Source organism: Oncorhynchus kisutch, unplaced genomic scaffold (genome assembly GCF_002021735.2).
Source record: "Oncorhynchus kisutch isolate 150728-3 unplaced genomic scaffold, Okis_V2 Okis04b-Okis11a_hom, whole genome shotgun sequence".
Classification (NCBI taxonomy): domain Eukaryota; kingdom Metazoa; phylum Chordata; class Actinopteri; order Salmoniformes; family Salmonidae; genus Oncorhynchus; species Oncorhynchus kisutch.
In genome coordinates, this window is record NW_022261981.1 from 5,539,987 (window position 1) to 5,561,047 (window position 21,061).

Here is a 21,061-nt window from a genome sequence, read left to right on the forward strand (position 1 = left end):
TGGGCCTACAGGAGAGAAGGCGAATGAATGAATGGCACGAGAGACTTAATAACAGCAGGTCAGGCTGAACTGAGTGGTGAGTATGGAGCAGACCAACAGCATGGAACCAACCAGTGTGGAACCGACTAGTGTGGAACCAGGCAGTGTGGAACCGCTTGTAGTGTGAACTTAACATAAGGAATATATTTTTTTCTTTAAAAAATAAAATCCCCAAAATTGACCTGAGGACAATGGAAATGCCCGTAGTTGCAAAAAATGATACTACGAATGTTCTGCCTTGTCATGTTGTGTCTTGCCAGGTAGGTGGCGCCAAAACTCAGCTATAGCCATACAACAAAGCTGGAGGTTTTAAGGTGGGAACACGTCACCCCACTATCAAAGATTTCTATAACTAACCCAAGATATACCAGAGCCTGTCCTTTCCAATGAGAGCAAATTAATCATAGTGGGCAGAACAAGGAAGGAGGTGGCCAGAGCCAAGCACGAGCTAGTGAGATCCTATTGGCGTGTTCTAGAGTTTATTTGCATATTTCTGTTAAGGGAACGCCTACTCTGACGTGTACGTGTACAATATCAAAATTCGCCCTTGCACTCCTTTTAAACAACGCAATTTTTAAAACATTTGGCAAAGCGTAAAATCAACAAAACATCTACTATGTTTGTTACAGACTCTAGATTTGGAAACAGAAAACCGTATGGAGATCAAATGTTTCATCGATGAGAAAATGTGCAGATTGTAGGCCAAAATCCATCTGGCTCCATCTTCTCCCACAGCCGGCTATTGGGGTTTCCTCTTATCACCATATTTGGTAGTGAGTGGAAACTCCAACCTGTTTCTTCACATTTATACAGCCAGTGAAAGATCTGGCTCATTGTTCCATCTGTGCCACTATCATCTAAGGGGAATGTAAATTATAGGTAAAGTTCGGGTTTAGGGTAGGGACGTCCCAATGAGCTCATATAGGAATGACCGTAATTTATAGGTTGGATTCTTTTTTCATTTACTTCAGACGTGATGCCTTGCTAAGGTTTTCACTCACTTTGAAAGCATGTCGTAGGATTGGTCAGAGGGGAACACATGTTGAATAACTGCATGCTGATTGGTTGTGTTGAATCAGACGACGTAAGCTGTTGTGCGGGTGATTTTACCAGGTGAACCGCCCTAGTGCCATTATGACCTAAAGTAACCTCTTCTTGACAAGGTGACGTAACCATAACCTCCATCAAACACAATGCATATGTAATTATCCTACATTCACCAATGGGAAATGAACACAGTCTTATTGTGTTGGTGGGGTGTGTCAGAGTCATATGGGATATATCCCAAATGGCTCCATATTCCCTATATAGTGCACTACTTTTGAAAAGAGGGCCCTGGTCAAGTTAAGCACTATCTTGGCAATAGAGTGCCATTTGGGGAGCAGGTTATATCTACATTCATAGTCCTACCCAGACATGATTCCTAGAGCTCTAGCCAGCTTTGAATTTTAGGAAAACCCTCCACTTGCAATTTACTGAGAGCTTTGGCCTCAAAGACAAAGATGGCACAGCCATGGATCTGTTAAGTAATCAAGTAAAAATGTATTTGCGGCGAATACAACAGGTGTAGGTAGACCTTACCGTGAAATGCTGAATACAACAGGTGTATGTAGACCTTACCGTGAAATGCTGAATACAACAGGTGTAGGTAGACCTTACCGTGAAATGCTGAATACAACAGGTGTAGGTAGACCTTACCGTGAAATGCTTACTTACAAGCCCTTAGCAGCTAGCCCAGTGGTTAGAGCATTGTGTTAGTAACCAAAAGGTTGCTGTATCAAATCCCTGAGCTGATGTCACGGTGTTTAACACGGTGTCTGATCCCCTGTAGGCCGTTGTGCCTTTGATCAAGGCACTTAACCTCCACAATGTAGACCTGCACTCTTAGTCGCATGTTGTCAACATGTGGTCAACCCTCCATCTGGAGAGCTTCTGGGTGTTCAGGCTTGACTTTTGATCTATCCCTGAAACACCCAAGTCTGCTTATCAAGGTCCTGTTGAGCAGCTGATGTTTAGGCTACAATGTGGTTAGAGCAGGGCTGGAACAACAAGTCTGCACACCCAGTAGCTATCCTGCAGTGGTGAAAAGTACTTAAGTAATAAATACTTTAAAGTACTACTTAAGTAATAAATACTTTAAAGTACTACTTAAGTAATAAATACTTTAAAGTACTACTTAAGTAATAAATACTTTAAAGTACTACTTAAGTTGTTTATTGGGCTACTTTATTATGTATTATTTTTTAACAACTTTTTTACTTTTACTTCACAAAATTCCTAATGTACTTTTTACTCCATACATATTCCCTGACACCCAAAAGTACTCATTACATTTTAAATGCTTAGCAGGACAGAAAATGGTCCAATTTGCACACTTATCAAGAGAACATCCCTGGTCGTCCCTACTGCCTCTGATCTGGTGGACTCACTAAACAGAGAACATCCCTGGTCGTCCCTACTGCCTCTGATCTGGTGGACTCACTAAACAGAGAACGTCCCTGGTCCTCCCTACAGCCTCTGATCTGGTGGACTCACTAAACAGAGAACATCCCTGGTCCTCCCTACAGCCTCTGATCTGGTGGACTCACTAAACAGAGAACATCCCTGGTCCTCCCTACAGCCTCTGATCTGGAGGACTCACTAAACAGACAACATCCCTGGTCGTCCCTACTACCTCTGATCTGGTGGACTCACTAAACAGAGAACATCCCTGGTCATCCTTACTGCCTCTGATCTGGAGGACTCACTAAACAGAGAACATCCCTGGTCACCCCTACAGCCTCTGATCTGGTGGACTCACTAAACAGAGAACATCCCTGGTCATCCTTACTGCCTCTGATCTGGAGGACTCACTAAACAGAGAACATCCCTGGTCACCCCTACAGCCTCTGATCTGGTGGACTCACTAAACACAAATGCTTTGTTTTAAATGATGTCTGAGTGTTGGCGTGTGACCCTGGCTGTATATAAGGAATTTATATAAGGAATTTTGTATTATTGGTACTTTTACTTTTGATACTTAAGTATATTTTAGCAATTACATTCACTTTTGATAGTTAAGTATATTTAAGAATACTTTTAGACTTTTACTCAAGTAGTATTTTACTGGGTAACTTTCACTTTTACTCAAGTAGTATTTTACTGGGTAACTTTCACTTTTACTCAAGTAGTATTTTACTGGGTAACTTTCACTTTTACTCAAGTAGTATTTTACTGGGTAACTTTCACTTTTACTCAAGTAGTATTTTACTGGGTAACTTTCACTTTTACTCAAGTAGTATTTTACTGGGTAACTTTCACTTTTACTCAAGTAGTATTTTACTGGGTAACTTTCACTTTTACTCAAGTAGTATTTTACTGGGTAACTTTCACTTTTACTCAAGTAGTATTTTACTGGGTAACTTTCACTTTTACTCAAGTAGTATTTTACTGGGTAACTTTCACTTTTACTCAAGTAGTATTTTACTGGGTAACTTTCACTTTTACTCAAGTAGTATTTTACTGGGTAACTTTCACTTTTACTCAAGTAGTATTTTACTGGGTAACTTTCACTTTTACTCAAGTAGTATTTTACTGGGTAACTTTCACTTTTACTCAAGTAGTATTTTACTGGGTAACTTTCACTTTTACTCAAGTAGTATTTTACTGGGTAACTTTCACTTTTACTCAAGTAGTATTTTACTGGGTAACTTTCACTTTTACTCAAGTAGTATTTTACTGGGTAACTTTCACTTTTACTTGAGTCATTTTCTTTTAAGGTATCTTTACTCCAGTATGAGAATTGAATACTTTTTTCACCACTGTTATCCTGGAGGATGGTTGCCACCCTTGATATAATATATTGCAGATGGATATATTGATCAGATGGATAAGGTAGGATACTTCAAAGCAAGGTATCTAAAGCCTTGTTCCTGCAGGCTTTAATGCTCAAATCAGTTTTGTTTTTCAAATCCGTTTTGGACTACTGACTGTTCAAACAGCGTGGCCAAATCGGATTTGGACTACTGACTGTTCAAACAGCGTGGCCAAATCGGATTTGGACTACTGACTGTCCAAACAGCGTGGCCAAATCTGTTTTGGACTACTGACTGTCCAAACAGCGTGGCCAAATCGGATTTGTGTGTGTTCAGACAGCAGTCATTTGCAGACAAGGCTACCCTAGTCGTCATAGTAACAACAGGTGTATGCCATAGGGGTGTAGGCTGATTAGTGGTGGTGCTTGTGCTTCCTATCACTCAGACGTTATGTAGCAAGCTAAGATTATGCAAATAAATAGGATTTGAGTCACTTCAAACTGCCAATGTGAACACGGCTTAACTGTTTATATATAAGGCTCAAATATTCATATTTCAGGAGATATCTATCCACAGCACAGGAGGCCGCTGAGGGGAGAACAGTACATAATAATGACAGGAACGGAGCAAATGGAATGGCATCAAACACCTGGAAACTATGGAAACCAGGTGTTTGATACCATTCCATTGATTCCACTCCAGTCATTACCATGAGCCTGTTCTCCCCAGTTGGGGTACCACCAACCTCCTGTGATGCACAGCAAGTCATTTGTCAATTCTTACCATTTTTTGTTGTCGCAATTACACGGCTACGGTTTAATAGAGGGTAATCCCAGTTTTCCAACGGTGCAGATTTATTTAGGCTAGTGCGGCTGGAAAGGCAACAACAACATTAGTTATAATTAACTAGCAAGAGATAACTGCTACACGTTGTTTTGAATTGGCTATCTACACTGAACAAAAATATGAATGCAACATGTAAAAGGTTGGTGCCATGTTTCATGAGCTGAAATAAAAGATCCCAGAAATGTTCCATACGCACAAACATATTATTTCTCTCAAATTTTGTGCACAAATTTGTTTACATCCCCGTTAGTGAGCATTTAACCATTGCCAAGATAATCTATCCACATGACAGGTCTGGCATATCAAGAAGCTGATTAAACAGTATGATCATTGCACAGGTGAACCTTGTGCTGGGGACAATAAAAGGCCACTCTAAAATGTGCAGTTTTGTCACACAACGCAATGTCACAGATGTCTCAGGTTTTGAGGGAGTGTCCAATTGGCATGCTGACTGCAGGAATGTTCACCAGAGCTGTTGCCAGAGAATCTAATGTTCTCTACGATAAGCTGCCTCCAGAATTTGGCAGTAAGTCCAACTGGCTTCACAACCGCAGACCATGTGTAACCACGCCAACCCAGGACCTCCACATTCGGCTTCTTCACCTGCGGGATCGTCTGAGACCAGCCACCTGGACAATTGACTGTCAGAAACCATCTCAGGGAAGCTCATTTGTGTGCTCGTCGTCCTCACCAGGGTCTTGACCTTGAATCCCGGTTTCAACTGTACTAGGCAGATGTCAGACAACGTGTATGGCGTGGTGTGGGCGAGCCGTTTGCTGATGTCAACGTTGTGAACACAGTGTCCAATGGTTGCGGTGGGGTTATAGTATGGGCAGGCATAAACTGTGGACAACGAACACAATTGCATTTTATCAATGGCAATTTAAATGCACAGAGATACTGTGAGGTGATCCTGAGGTCCATTGTCGTGCCATTCATCCGCCTCCATTACCTCATGTTTCAGCATGATAATGCACAGCCCCATGTCACACGGATCTGTACACAATTCCTAGAAGCTGAAACTGTGTTTGTTCTTCCATAGCCTGCATTCTCACCAGACTTGTCATCTATTGAGAATGTTTGGGATGCTGTGGATCTATGTGTACGACAGCGTGTTCCAGGTCCCGCCAATATCCAGCAACTTCGCACAGCCATTGAAGAGGAGTGGGACAGCATTCCACAGTCAACAGCCTGATCAACTCCATGAGAATGAGATGCGTCTTGCTGCATTAGGTAAATGGTGGTCACACCAGATACAAGGGGCACAACATTGGTTTTAGAAGTGTGGGGGGGGGGGGCATACAGTTGACGTCAGAAGTTTACATACACCTCAGCCAAATACATTTCAACTCCGTTTTTCACAATTCCTGGCATTTAATCCTAGTAAAAATTCCCTGTCTTAGGTCAGTTAGGATCACCACTTTATTTTAAGAATGTGAAATGTCAGAATCATAGAAGAGAGAATGATTTATTTCAGCTTTTATTTCTTTCATCACATTCCCAGTGGGTCAGAAGTTTACATACACTCAATTAGTATTTGGTAACATTGCATTTAAATTGTTTAACTTGGGTCAAATGTTTCAGGTAGCCTTCCACAAGCTACCTGCCAATGGCCCAATCCTCTTGACAGAGCTGGTGTAACTGAGTCAGGTTTGTAGGCCTCCTTGCTCGCACATGGCTTTTCAGTTCTGACCACACATTTTCTATAGGATTAAGGTCAGGGCTTTGTGATGGCCACTCCAATACCTTGATTTTGTTGTCGTTAAGCCATTTTGACACAACTTTGGAAGTATGCTTGGGGTCATTGTCCATTTGGAAAATCCATTTGCGACCAAGCTTTAACTTCCTGACTGATGTCTTGAGATGTTGCTTCAATATATCCCCATAATTTTCCTCCCTCATTGCCATCTATTTTGTGAAGTGCACCAGTCCCTCCTGCAGCAAAGCACCCCCACAACATGATGCTGCCACCCCCGTGCTTCACGATTGGGATGGTGTTCTTGCAAGCCTCCCCCTTTTTCCTCCAAACATAACGATGGTCATTATGGCCAAACAGTTCTACTTTTATTTCATCAGACCAGAGGACATTTCTCCAAAAAGTACGATCTTTGTCACCATGTGCAGTTGCAAACCGTAGTCTGGCTTTTTTATGGCGGTTTTGGAGCAGTGGCTTCCTCCTTGCTGAGCAGCCTTTCAGGTTATGTCGATATAGGACTCGATTTACTGTGGATATAGATACTTTCGTACCTTCCTTTTCGCAACAAAGTACGTTAATCTCTAGGAGACAGAACGCGTCTCCTTCCTGAGCAGTATGATGGCTGCGTGGTCCCATGGTGTTTATACTTGCGTACTATTGTTTGTACAGATGAACGTGGTATCTTCAGGCATTTGGAAAATGCTCCCAAAGATGAACCCGACTTGTGGAGGTCTACAATTTTTTTCTGAGGTCTTGGCTGATTTCTTTTGATTTTCCCATGATGTCAAGCAAAGAGGCACTGAGTTTGAAGGTAGGCCTTGAAATACATCCACAGGTACACCTCCAATTGACTCAAATGATGTCAATTAGCCTATCAGAAGCTTCTAAAGCCATGACATCATTTTCTGGAATTTTCCAAGCTGTTTAAAGGCACAGTCAACTTAGTGTATGTAAACTTCTGACCCACTGGAATTGTGATACAGTGAATTATAAGTCTGTAAACAATTGTTGGAAACATTACTTGTGTCATGCACAAAGTAGATGTTCTTACCGACTTGCCAAAACTATAGTTTGTTAACAAGAAATGTGTGGAGTGGTTGAAAATCTAGTTTTAATGACTCCAACCTAAGTCTATGTAAACTTCCGAGCATAAATATATATATATTTTTTTTGTAAAATCCAGACAGATAAACACTCCAAACGTCTGCATGGTCCTAAAGCACACCTTTTCCTAGGTTTGTATCACATTCCAATGATGAAATAGGGGAATGTGGTGGGGACTTGTTGCGCCGCTGCCAGATACTGGTTTTCTGATCCACACGGTATCTGTGACCAACAGTTGCATATTTGTATTCCCAGTCATGTGAAATCTATAGATTCGGGCCTAATGAATGTATTTCAATTAACTGATTTTCTTATATGAACTGTAAACTCAGTAAAAAATATTTTAAATTGTTGCATGTTGCGTTTATATTTTAGTTCAGGGTAGTTAGTCTGTTGTCTGTCATTATGTTATACCTGCTGCTGAATTGCCGCGCTCTCTCCCCTCGGGCAACAGACCACTCATACTCTCACACGTGCAGCGTACAACAGTCACGCAATGAATGGTCTTTCCGGTAATGGCTGATATGTCGATTTTTAAGTGATTGATCATATTTAAAAGTGTGCCTTCATTAATTAATTATATTAACAAAAATTATTCAACTCATTTCAATTACCTTTCATGACCTTAAAAACCCTAATTTGACACCATGCCATTTCAGGCTGGTGCATTTTCAATCTGCACAATCTGGGACAGCCTACAGTCATGCATAGTTTCACAGACTAGCGGCAAATCAATTTCAACAAAGCGGAATCAGGAAATGAATGCCCAATTTTCATTGCTATTCAATACAGATCCCGCCTTCCATTCCGTTTTGATCACCGTGTTTTGCCTCGGTGTGTGAATCTGCGCCGGCGACATGCTACTTTGTTTTATAGAGGAGCTGGTTTGCAATTACCAAAAAATGTGAAGTCCGGGTACGGAGCTCGAGACAGCTCCGGCCCAAATCAAGCAATCTTAGACATCATCTCTCACTGCATTCCCATCATTGCAGGGCAACCGTGTGGGTGTGGGTGTGGCTGTATCAATGGACGAAGTATTCTTCTCCTCTTTCTTCAGTGTTTGAATGAAAGTGGTGATATTAAAAAAATATATGATGAATTAATCAAGCACATTAAAGACATGCCTATTATCACAAAGCGCATGAACCACCGAAGCCACTGAAATGTGGTGTGACATTCTGAGGCTTCCTGTGGAATTCAACATATAGGTGTGGGAAGCACAGCACTAGACGTGGTAACATCACATGGCAAAGCTGAAACAGAGAGCGGAGGAACGACTAGCCTATCTACTATCTAATGGCTGAAGATAGTCCCATCATGCTGACAGTGTCGCTATCACTGACGATCCAAACCAACCGTTTGATGTTTTTAGCATGGGCTACTGGTATTGTCAGTATTGCATTACATTTCTAGAGTGCCAATCCAATAAAACATCTAAACTATTTGTGTAAACCTGTACAATAGATTATTATTGATCAATATCGTATTAATGAGATGTGACTAAAGTAGGCCTACACTTTCTCCATCCAATATTCATCTTTGAGGTAGGGGGGGGGGGGGGGGAGTACAGAACTGTACTGTAGTCATTTATCAAATCCAACTTTATTTGTCACATGCGTCGAATACAACATGTTTAGACCTTACCGTGAAATGCGTATTTACAAGCTCTTTTAACCAACAGTGCAATTCAAGAAATAGTTAAGAAAATATTTACCAAAAAAACAAACAAAAGTAACACAATAAAATAACAATAACGAGGCTATATACAGGGGGTACCGGTACCGAGTAAATGTGCGGGGGTACAGGTTAGTCGAGGTAATTTGTACATGTGACTATGCATAGACATGAAAACCAGACTGTAGTATATTATTATGTAAATGATGAGAATATTCTATTAACAAGTTCTTATAACAACGTGAACATCAGATAACAGGGCAACCAATGAAACGAGGCGAGAAAGGTGGTATCAAACCCAGCTTGTCCAATTACAGTCTCGCAAATATCTTCTCCAAACCCCGGAGCACCTAGCAAGGTAAACGGCTTCAGCAACACTGGAACTTAGGTCATCACAGTGTTATTATATGATTTTCAATTCAGTGCCGTTTACCACCATTTGAAACTGGATTCTGTCATATTTGTTCGCATCAATTAACAGAAGTAGTCTTCATAAGGTACGTTTGATATTTAATTTAATATAATACGGGGATGTTTCATCCAACATTAGTTAACTGACGTACGCGGTGTCTTGATGCCAGTGTTCAGCATCACCCAGCAACAGACAGGTTTTTGTTACCATCGTGCAACGTTTAACCACAATTTCGAGTGACATTAGTTACAAATGTCAATTTCTGCAGAAACATTACATTTAATTCACATTCACGCCACTATTTTATGACTGTTGTGTTGTCTCGTTATTTTGAAGGTAACAAAATGTCTGCTTTCGTTGCCAGTTTCATTCATCAACAAAATCACGGCGAGGATGACTGACACGGAGATAGAGGGTCCGGGGAGACACAGGAACGGTGATGTGCTCGCAGAATCGGCGACAAAAAGAGATGATGTGTTTGATGAAACGTACAAAGAGAAAGAAGGTCCTAAACCTTCAATGATAATCGTGTGGAGAAATATCATATTGATGACTTTATTGCACATTGGAGCCGTGTACGGCATCACCCTCGTCCCATCTGCTCATGTTTTGACCTGGGCTTGGTGTAAGTATGATAAAGCTAACCCACTTGTTATTTCAAATGAACTGAGTTTTCATATTGTTTTTATTGCGTAGTTAATTTTCACCTCGGATTGGGCACACAGCACAGCTGGATTCGCCAGTCTTCAGTGCTGCGTAGCGCAAACTCCCTGCCTCTTTCTCTCTCCCCTGCTGGTGAACACGGATGGTTGTCATTTCTCAGCAAATGTAATACTATAATAACCAGACATGTAGAAAGTTCTAGATACAATTGTTATTATGCATTCATTAAAAAAAACTCTTATTCCAAATATGACGTACGCGGTCATTTCGCTACACTCGCATTAACATCTGCTAACCATGTGTATGTGACAAATAAAATGTGATTTGATTTGTATCCCGGAGATAAACTCCAAATGAATGATTCTATGGAAAAGAGACATTCTAATCTGTTGACCCTTCCACTCTGTTTGACGGTGTATATTATTATTCACTATCGCTCGTTTATACTCTGTTATGGAATAGCAGACCCTTTTTCTGGATTAGATGGCAAACAAATGAATGAATGTTTTTGGGAAAACCAGAGAGTACAGGACCCATTCTCTGCCACCTGATGCTATTCATGTTTATTGTCGTGTTTCCTCGGTTTAATCATGCAAATGATTCTGCGCAAGGAGCTGTTGTCATCTGACCATTGAAATATATTTTGTTCCTCTTATCTTCCTTGTTCTCTCTCTTTCCACACAGTTGTGTTTTGCTTTTTAACAAGTGCTTTAGGAGTGACTGCGGGGGCTCACCGGCTATGGAGCCACAGGTCCTACAAGGCCTCGTTACCTCTCAGAATCTTCCTTGCCACTGCCAACTCCATGGCCTTTCAGGTACAACATGGGTCTTTCTCACTTCACCTTTATTGAACCGGGTTGAACATCAGAAGACAGACAATAGCGGTACACACACAAAAACCTCTTCCATTGTTATGATGAACAAACTTTCCCCGAAGTATCATTCTGTTAGCCTGGTCAAGCAGACGACTGCATGCAGTCAGAATGTGAGCTGCTCGTGAGATCAGGCTGTAATGTAGAATGTTCATTCAAATTATGCTAATTTACAGTGCCTTTGGAAAGGATTCAGACCCCTTGACTTTATACACATTTTGTTACGTTACAGCCGTAATCTAAATTGGGTTGAAATATATTTGTATACACACAATACCCCATAATGACAAAGCGAAAACAGGTTTTGAGATATTTTTGCTAATGTATAAAAAATAATTATAATATATAATATATATATATATACTTATTTACATAAGTATTCAGACCTTTTGCTATGAAACTCAAAATTGAGCTCAGGTGCATCCTGTTTCCATTGATCATCCTTGAGACATTTCTACAACTTGATTGGAATCAACCTGTGGTAAATTCAATTGATTGGACATGATTTGGAAAGACCCACACCTGTCTATATAAGTCCCACAGTTGACAGTGCATGTCAGAGCAAAAACCAAGCCATGAGGTTGAAGGAATTGTCCTTAGAGCTCCGAGACAGGATTGTGTTGAGGCTCCGATCTGGGGAAGGGTACCAAAACATCCCTGCAGCATTGAAGGTCCCCTTAAACACAGTGGCCACCATCATTCTTAAATGGAAGAAGTTTGGAACCAACAAGACTAGTTGTAGCTGGCCTCACGGCCAAACTGAGCGATCGGGGGAGAAGGGCCTTGGTCAGGGCTGTGACGACGAACCTCGATGGTCACACTGACAGAGTTCCTCTGTGAAGATGGGAGAACCTTCCAGAAGGACAACCATCTCTGCAGCACTCCACCAATCAGGCCTTTATTGTAGAGTGGCCAGATGGAAGCCACTCTTCAGTAAAAGGCACATGACAGCCCTTTGTGCTGTTGTCTGTGCCCAATAATGTTTGTACCATGTTTTGTGCTGCTACCATGTTGTGTTGCTACCATGTTGTTTTGTCATGTCTTGCTGCCTTGCTATGTTGTTGTCTTAGGCCTCTCTTTATGTAGTGTTGTGTCCTTTTGGTAGGCCGTCATTTTAAATAATAATTAGTTCTTAACTGACTTGCCTAGTTAAATAAAGGTTAAATAATAAACAAATAAATAAAAACAGCCTGCTTGGAGTTTGCCAAAAGGAACCTAAAGACTCAGACCATGAGAAACAAGAATCTATGATGAAACCAAGATTATTAAACTCTTTGGCCTGAATAACGTCTGGAGGAAACCTGGAACTATCCTGACAGTGAAGCATGGTGGTGGCAGCATCATGTCTGGAGGAAACCTGGAACCATCCCTACGGTGAAGCATGGTGGTGGCAGCATCATGTCTGGAGGAAACCTGGAACCATCCCTACGGTGAAGCATGGTGGTGGCAGCATCATGTCTGGAGGAAACCTGGAACCATCCCTACGGTGAAGCATGGTGGTGGCAGCATCATGTCTGGAGGGAACCTGGAACCATCCCTACGGTGAAGCATGGTGGTGGCAGCATCATGTCTGGAGGAAACCTGGAACCATCCCTACGGTGAAGCATGGTGGTGGCTGCATCATGTCTGGAGGGAACCTGGAACCATCCCTACGGTGAAGCATGGTGGTGGCAGCATCATGTCTGGAGGAAACCTGGAACCATCCCTACGGTGAAGCATAGTGGTGGCAGCATCATGTCTGGAGGAAACCTGGAACCATCCCTACGGTGAAGCATAGTGGTGGCAGCATCATGTCTGGAGGAAACCTGGAACCATCCCGACAGTGAAGCATGGTGGTGGCAGCATCATGTCTGGAGGAAACCTGGAACCATCCCTACGGTGAAGCATGGTGGTGGCAGCATCATGTCTGGAGGAAACCTGGAACCATTCCTACTGTGAAGCATGGTGGTGGCAGGATCATGTCTGGAGGAAACCTGGAACCATTCCTACTGTGAAGCATGGTGGTGGCAGCATCATGTTATTGGGATGTTTTTCAGGGACTGGGAGAATAGTCAGGATCAAGGCAGAGATGAACAGAGCAAAGTACAGAGAGGTCCTTGATGAAAATCTGCTCCAGAGCGCTCAGGACCTCACCTTCCAACGGGACAATGACCCTAAGCACAGCCAAGACGACGCAGGAATGGCTTCGGGACAAGTCTCTGAATGTCCTTGAGTGGCCCAGCCAGAGCCCGGACTTGGACCCGATTGAACATCTCTGGAGAGACCTGAAAATAGCTGTGCAGCGACACTCCCTATCCAACCTGACAGAGCTTGAGAGGATCTGCAGAGAAGAATGGGAGAAACTCCCCAAATACAGGTGTGCCAAGCTTGTAGCGTCACACCCAAGAAGATTCGAGGCTGTAATCGCTGCCAAAGGTGCTTCAATAAAGTACAGAGTAAAGGGTCTGAATACCTATGTAAATGTGATATTTCCGTTGTTGTTTTTTTCATACATTAGCAAAAATGTTTGTTTTTTAAAATCTATACACTGTATATATATTTTTGCTTTGTCATTATGGGGTATTGTGTGTAGATTGATTAGAATTATTTTTCAAATCCATTTTAGATTAAGGCTGTAACCTAACAAACGTTTGGAAGAAGTGAATGGGTCTGAAAACTTACCCAAGGCCCTGTATATGTCACATGCAATGGAATGTAATTTGAGTTGACAACACAGCAAAGATTGAAAGGTACACTTCCTGTTTTTATTTCCTGGATAGGTCTAGTTTGAAACTAACAACGTTTAGGCCAATGTAATAATTCCATGCAGAAGCGTTTGAAAATAAACAAATTCATTGGACCAGCGTCGCGTTGCTGATTCTACAGGATTAGCGATTAAAAAGGACTGCAAGTGAATTTTAGCCGTACTGAAAGTTCGCCATGAAAGTGGAGAATAAACACAATCGTAGTTCATTTCAGCTAACTACTCAGTAAACACAGAATAACTGTCGTTCTGGTCATTTAAACGTTTTTCAAATGATCGACATCCACTTTTATTACTTGATGTCCCGACCGCTGGTCACGTGTTCAATGCTCATCCTGTAGAATCAGCACCGGTCCAATGAATTTGTTTCCTTTTCGAACGCTCTGCATGGAATTATTCCGCTGTCTTAACCAGTATGTTAACGACCTAGACATGGGTACACTCAAAATGGCTGCCAAGTCCACCCATTATGCCATCAGGCCCGTTCTATGGATTCTATGTATTTGTCTTTGTGCCCCCCACTACAATGGTACACTCAAAATGGCTGCCAAGTCCACCCATTATGCCATCAGGCCCGTTCTATGGATTCTATGTATTTGTCTTTGTGCCCCCCACTACAATGGTACACTCAAAATGGCTGCCAAGTCCACCCATTATGCCATCAGGCCCGTTCTATGGATTCTATGTATTTGTCTTTGTGCTCCCCACTACAGAATGACATCTTTGAATGGGCTCGGGACCACAGAGTTCACCACAAGTTTTCAGAGACCGATGCCGATCCGCACAACGCCGTCCGAGGGTTCTTCTTCGCCCACATCGGTTGGCTCCTGGTGCGTAAACACCCAGACGTCATTGAGAAGGGGAAGAAGCTGGAGCTCAGTGACTTGAAGGCTGACAAGGTCGTCATGTTCCAGAGGAAGTAGGTGTTCCTTCCTGACGATCCATTTCAACCGTATTCCTTGAATTCTCTTTTTCATAACTTTCTGTTCACTTCATAATCTGTGAAGACACTCCCCACTAAACCTGTCCTGTTCATAGTTACAGTGCCTTGCGAAAGTATTCGGCCCCCTTGAACTTTGCGACCTTTTGCCACATTTCAGGCTTCAAACATAAAGATATAAAACTGTATTTTTTTGTGAAGAATCAACAACAAGTGGGACACAATCATCAAGTGGAATGACATTTATTGGATATTTCAAACTTTTTTAACAAATCAAAAACAGAAAAATTGGGCGTGCAAAATTATTCAGCCCCTTTACTTTCAGTGCAGCAAACTCTCTCCAGAAGTTCAGTGAGGATCTCTGAATGATCCAATGTTGACCTAAATGACTAATGATGATAAATACAATCCACCTGTGTGTAATCAAGTCTCCGTATAAATGCACCTGCACTGTGATAGTCTCAGAGGTCCGTTAAAAGCGCAGAGAGCATCATGAAGAACAAGGAACACACCAGGCAGGTCCGAGATACTGTTGTGAAGAACTTTAAAGCTGGATTTGGATACAAAAATATTTCCCAAGCTTTAAACATCCCAAGGAGCACTGTGCAAGCGATAATATTGAAATGGAAGGAGTATCAGACCACTGCAAATCTACCAAGACCTGGCCGTCCCTCTAAACTTTCAGCTCATACAAGGAGAAGACTGATCAGAGATGCAGCCAAGAGGCCCATGATCACTCTGGATGAACTGCATAGATCTACAGCTGAGGTGGGAGACTCTGTCCATAGGACAACAATCAGTCGTATATTGCACAAATCTGGCCTTTATGGAAGAGTGGCAAGAAGAAAGCCATTTCTTAAAGATATCCATAAAAAGTGTCATTTAAAGTTTGCCACATGCCACCTGGGAGACACACCAAACATGTGGAAGAAGGTGCTCTGGTCAGATGAAACCAAAATTGAACTTTTTGGCAACAATTCAAAACGTTATGTTTGGCGTAAAAGCAACACAGCTCATCACCCTGAACACACCATCCCCACTGTCAAACATGGTGGTGACAGCATCATGGTTTGAGCCTGCTTTTCTTCAGCAGGGACAGGGAAGATGGTTAAAATTGATGGGAAGATGGATGGAGCCAAATACAGGACCATTCTGGAAGAAAACCTGATGGAGTCTGCAAAAGACCTGAGACTGGGACGGAGATTTGTCTTCCAACAAGACAATGATCCAAAACATAAAGCAAAATCTATAATGGAATGGTTCAAAAATAAACATATCCAGGTGTTAGAATGGCCAAGTCAAAGTCCAGACCTGAATCCAATCGAGAATCTGTGGAAAGAACTGAAAACTGCTGTTCACAAATGCTCTCCATCCAACCTCGAGCTCGAGCTGTTTTGCAAGGAGGAATGGGAAAAAATTTCAGTCTCTCGATGTGCAAAACTGATAGAGACATACCCCAAGCGACTTACAGCTGTAATCGCAGCAAAAGGTTGCTCTACAAAGTATTAACTTAAGGGGGCTGAATAATTTTGCACGCCCAATTTTTCTGTTTTTGATTTGTTAAAAAAGTTTGAAATATCCAATAAATGTCGTTCCACTTCATGATTGTGTCCCACTTGTTGTTGATTCTTCACAAAAAAATACTGTTTTATATCTTTATGTTTGAAGCCTGAAATGTGGCAAAAGGTCGCAAAGTTCAAGGGGGCCGAATACTTTCGCAAGGCACTGTAGATCACCAGTATGACTCCCCACTAAACCTGTCCTGTTCATAGTTAGATCACCAGTATGACTCCCCACTAAACCTGTCCTGTTCATAGTTAGATCACCAGTATGACTCAGAAGTAAACCTGTCCTGTTCATAGTTAGATCACCAGTATGACTCCCTACTAAACCTGTCCTGTTCATAGTTAGATCAACAGTATGACTCCCCACTAAACCTGTCCTGTTCATAGTTAGATCACCAGTATGACTCCCTACTAAACCTGTCCTGTTCATAGTTAGATCACCAGTATGACTCCCCACTAAACCTGTCCTGTTCATAGTTAGATCACCAGTATGACTCCCCACTAAACCTGTCCTGTTCATAGTTAGATCACCAGTATGACTCCCCACTAAACCTGTCCTGTTCATAGTTAGATCACCAGTATGACTCCCCACTAAACCTGTCCTGTTCATAGTTAGATCACCAGTATGACTCCCCACTAAACCTGTCCTGTTCATAGTTAGATCACCAGTATGACTCCCCACTAAACCTGTCCTGTTCATAGTTAGATCACCAGTATGACTCCCCACTAAACCTGTCCTGTTCATAGTTAGATCACCAGTATGACTCCCCACTAAACCTGTCCTGTTCATAGTTAGATCACCAGTATGACTCCCTACTAAACCTGTCCTGTTCATAGTTAGATCAACAGTATGACTCCCCACTAAACCTGTCCTGTTCATAGTTAGATCACCAGTATGACTCCCCACTAAACCTGTCCTGTTCATAGTTAGATCACCAGTATGACTCCCCACTAAACCTGTCCTGTTCATAGTTAGATCACCAGTATGACTCCCCACTAAACCTGTCCTGTTCATAGTTAGATCACCAGTATGACTCAGAAGGTTAGGAATAGGAATAATGTGATCATCTGTCAAAGAAGAGGCTGCCAGCCGAGACAGTGTTACTGTGTTGGGTCCTGTAGAGAGAGGTCTGTTAGACTGATAGTCTATCTACTGTGTTGGGTCCTGTAGAGAGAGGTCTGTTAGACTGATAGTCTATCTGCTGTGTTGGGTCTTGTAGAGAGAGGTCTATGTGCTGTGTTGGGTCCTGTAGAGAGAGGTCTATGTGCTGTGTTGGGTCCTGTAGAGAGAGGTCTATCTGCTGTGTTGGGTCCTGTAGAGAGAGGTCTGCCAGACTGACAGTCTATCTGCTGTGTTGGGTCCTGTAGAGAGAGGTCTGTTGGACTGATGTGTGGTAGTAGAGTAGGGGCCTGAGGGCACACACTCAGTGTGTTGTAGATATGTGGTAGTGGAGTAGGGGCCTGAGGGCACACACTCAGTGTGTTGTAGATATGTGGTAGTGGAGTAGGGGCCTGAGGGCACACACTCAGTGTGTTGCAGATATGTGGTAGTGGAGTAGGGGACTGAGGGCACACACTCAGTGTGTTGTAGATATGTGGTAGTGGAGTAGGGGCCTGAGGGCACACACTCAGTGTGTTGTAGATATGTGGTAGTGGAGTAGGGGCCTGAGGACACACACTCAGTGTGTTGTAGATATGTGGTAGTGGAGTAGGGGCCTGAGGACACACAGTGTGTTGTAGATATGTGGTAGTGGAGTAGGGGCCTGAGGACACTCAGTGTGTTGTAGATATGTGGTAGTGGAGTAGGGGCCTGAGGACACACAGTGTGTTGTAGATATGTGGTAGTGGAGTAGGGGCCTGAGGACACTCAGTGTGTTGTAGATATGTGGTAGTGGAGTAGGGGCCTGAGGACACACAGTGTGTGGTGAAATCTGTTATGAATGTATTGTGATGTTTTTCACAATTGTATAACTGCCTTCATGTTGCCGGACCCCACGGAGAGTAAATGCTGTTACACTGACAGTTTGAATAGACATGTATCTTCTGTTGCTGCCTCCGTACCACAGGTATTACATGATGTCATAGAGGATATGTCTCTGTTCTCTGGTCTTCTCCACAGGTATTACAAGATGTCAGTGGTGCTGATGTGCTTCTCCATCCCCATGTTTGTTCCTTGGTGCCTGTGGGGAGAGAGCCTGTGGCTGGGCTACTTCGTGCCGGGTCTGCTGAGGTACACCCTGGTACTGAACGCTACCTGGCTGGTCAACAGTGCTGCCCACATGTGGGGAAACCGGCCCTACGACACCAACATCAACCCCAGAGAGAACAAGTTTGTCACCCTTAGTGCCATAGGTATGTTAGCTACCTCTTGCCATTTTAAAAGATCTTAAGATCTTTCATTAAGTCGCTCCTTTATAACATGGTAGTTATATCATAGATGACTCTATACTGGGGTCTCCTGAGTGATGCAGTGGTCTAAGGCACTGCATCGCATTGCTAGCTGTGCCGCTAGAGATTCTGGGTTCGAGTCCAGGCTCTGTCGCGACCGGGAGACCCGTGGGGCAGCGCACAATTGGCCCAGCGTCGTCTGGGTTAGGGGAGGGTTTGGCCCAGCGTCGTCTGGGTTAGGGGAGGGTTTGGCCCAGCGTCGTCTGGGTTAGGGGAGGGTTTGGCCCAGCGTCGTCTGGGTTAGGGGAGGGTTTGGCCCAGCGTCGTCTGAGTTAGGGGAGGGTTTGGCCCAGCGTCGTCTGGGTTAGGGGAGGGTTTGGCCCAGCGTCGTCTGAGTTAGGGGAGGGTTTGGCCGGCAGGGATATCCTTGTCCCGTCATGCACTAGCGACTCCTGTGGCGGACCGGGCGCAGTGCACGCTGACACGGTCACCAGGTGTACGGCGTTTCCTCCGACACATTAGTGCGATTGGCTTCCGGGTTAAGTGGCCGTTTTGTCTAGAAGCAGTGTGGCTTGGCCGGGTTGTGTTTCGGAGGACGCACGGCTCTTGACCTTCGCCTCCCCTGAGTCCGTAGGGGAGTTGCAGCGATGAGACAAGACTGTAACTACCAATTGGAAACCATAAAATTGAAAACGGGGTAAATAACTAAATAAATGACTCTATACTACACAATTATCGCAGACCAGTAGCCTAACAGAACGAGCGTTGACTTCTGTGCTTGTAATTACCTTCCTGGGTGATATTAAACACGTGATATGTTTTTAACCTGCTGTCAGTTTACTTTGATTCCACCTGTTTGTCAAAGAGATCCAAAGGGGATTGGTTGTTCATTGTCGATGAAGAGCAAGTTTATGAACTTTTGGTTTTTGAGTTGACAGAAAATAATATTTATAGTAGCTCTATATCAAACCATGTGTGGGTGTTCACATCTTACAAGATATCTTGAATATATGATTCTGTGTAAATAACGGCCAACGGTTATCCTGACTGTGGTTTCCTGTCACTTTCAGGTGAGGGGTTCCATAACTATCACCACACCTTCCCATATGATTATGCATCAAGTGAGTTTGGCTGCAAACTGAACCTGACCACCTGTTTCATCGACTTCATGTGTTTCCTCGGCCTGGCAAAGGACCGCAAGAGAGTGTCCACTGAAATAGTGCTGGCCCGGGCTCAGCGCACTGGGGACGGAAGCACCCGGAACCGGAGTGGCTAGGAGGTTGTCCCCAATCTCAAAAAAGCTCCAAAACAAAAACCGATGTAAAAAATAATAAAAAGAAATACATATATATAAAACCGACAAAAGTTTAGTTTGCAGTGTAATTTTGAGAGATGCTTCTCTATCTTGTAGCTACAGTCACAGCTTCACTCTTCTCCTTTGTGAGCTTTTTACAGATTTCCTAAAGAGTTCTTAAAGATTCATGTTAGCTTTTAAAATAAGGACTTTAATCACCTTACGTTTTACTGTTTCATTTCTTCTTCGCTGCAGCAAATAGTCTGTTGTGTGAAATGGTCCAAATCTGTCTGTTGCCAAAGCTGGTATGCTGCCATTGGTCGAGCCTCCCTCAGTAGGCTGGAGGAGGTGTTCATGAGCTGTGAATTCTTCTTCTGCTGCAATGTTACATTGATGTTGCCTAGGCAATCAATCCAGAGTTTCTCTTTAATACTGCTGTCAAGTATTAAAGGAGAGATTGGAAAAATAAGAAAGCTTTAAAAAATAAGAAATAAGAAAAAATAACATTTTAAACTTGTTTGTTGTGACACCTTTTAAATCTCCCGTCTTGAAGTGAAGCTGTCAGTTGTGTCCATAGCTTTCATGTAATGTGGGTCGTGCAACCAACACAGATACTTTTCTATTCTCAAAGTAACTGTCCAGTGAAAGTCTCACTTTTAAAAGGTCATATTCTGTTTACTCAAACCCAAATAATGTTGTGGACTCGTCCTATACTTGTATTTGTGGCCAAAGCAAAAACTCCAATTCAAAGTTATATCTCAAACAGACGGTTTAAAAAAGCCTTGCTATTTCCTCATAGAGTATGAAGTGCTGGCCAATCAGCGGTTTACTCACATGAATATTTTTAATGACCGGTAGATACGCCCACACCATTCCAACACAGAAAAGCTGCTTTTGAACAGACTTCTTTTTTTTTAATTGGAAGGGAAACTAATTCATAAAAATCTGGAAGTTACTTTAATACTCAATGATTTACTGGATATTAATGAGGAATAGAGTCCTGAAATGTGGAAAACCATGTTCCATTTCAT

At 42.7% G+C, this 21,061-nt stretch overlaps 1 protein-coding gene across 4 annotated transcripts; it reads left to right on the forward strand.

Moving 5' to 3' along the window:
- Positions 1-9,478: 9,478 nt before the first annotated feature.
- On the forward strand, positions 9,479-20,547 carry LOC109878110 (acyl-CoA desaturase-like). Of its 4 annotated transcripts, none has more exons than XM_031813187.1 (6): positions 9,479-9,650; positions 9,902-10,190; positions 10,913-11,043; positions 14,557-14,762; positions 18,468-18,700; positions 19,807-20,464. In XM_031813187.1, exons 2-6 carry the CDS (start codon positions 9,959-9,961, stop codon positions 20,010-20,012), a joined length of 1,008 nt encoding a protein of 335 aa, XP_031669047.1. In that variant the 5' UTR covers positions 9,479-9,650; positions 9,902-9,958; the 3' UTR covers positions 20,013-20,464. The 4 variants fall into 4 exon arrangements, with proteins under 4 accessions (XP_031669047.1, XP_031669046.1, XP_031669048.1 ...); XM_031813186.1 differs by having other exon boundaries at positions 9,480-9,650; positions 9,930-10,190; XM_031813188.1 differs by having other exon boundaries at positions 9,489-9,511; positions 9,930-10,190.
- The last annotated feature ends 514 nt before the right edge of the window (positions 20,548-21,061 follow it).

Excerpts from the sequence above, each read along its gene's own strand:
- LOC109878110 (XM_031813185.1), top strand. The coding sequence starts at position 9,728 with ATGCCAGTGTTCAGCATCACCCAGCAACAGACAG. Across the intron at positions 10,191-10,912 it reads TGTTTTGACCTGGGCTTGGT|TTGTGTTTTGCTTTTTAACA; the intron begins GTAAGTATGATA and ends CTTTCCACACAG. Across the intron at positions 11,044-14,556 it reads CCAACTCCATGGCCTTTCAG|AATGACATCTTTGAATGGGC; the intron begins GTACAACATGGG and ends TCCCCACTACAG.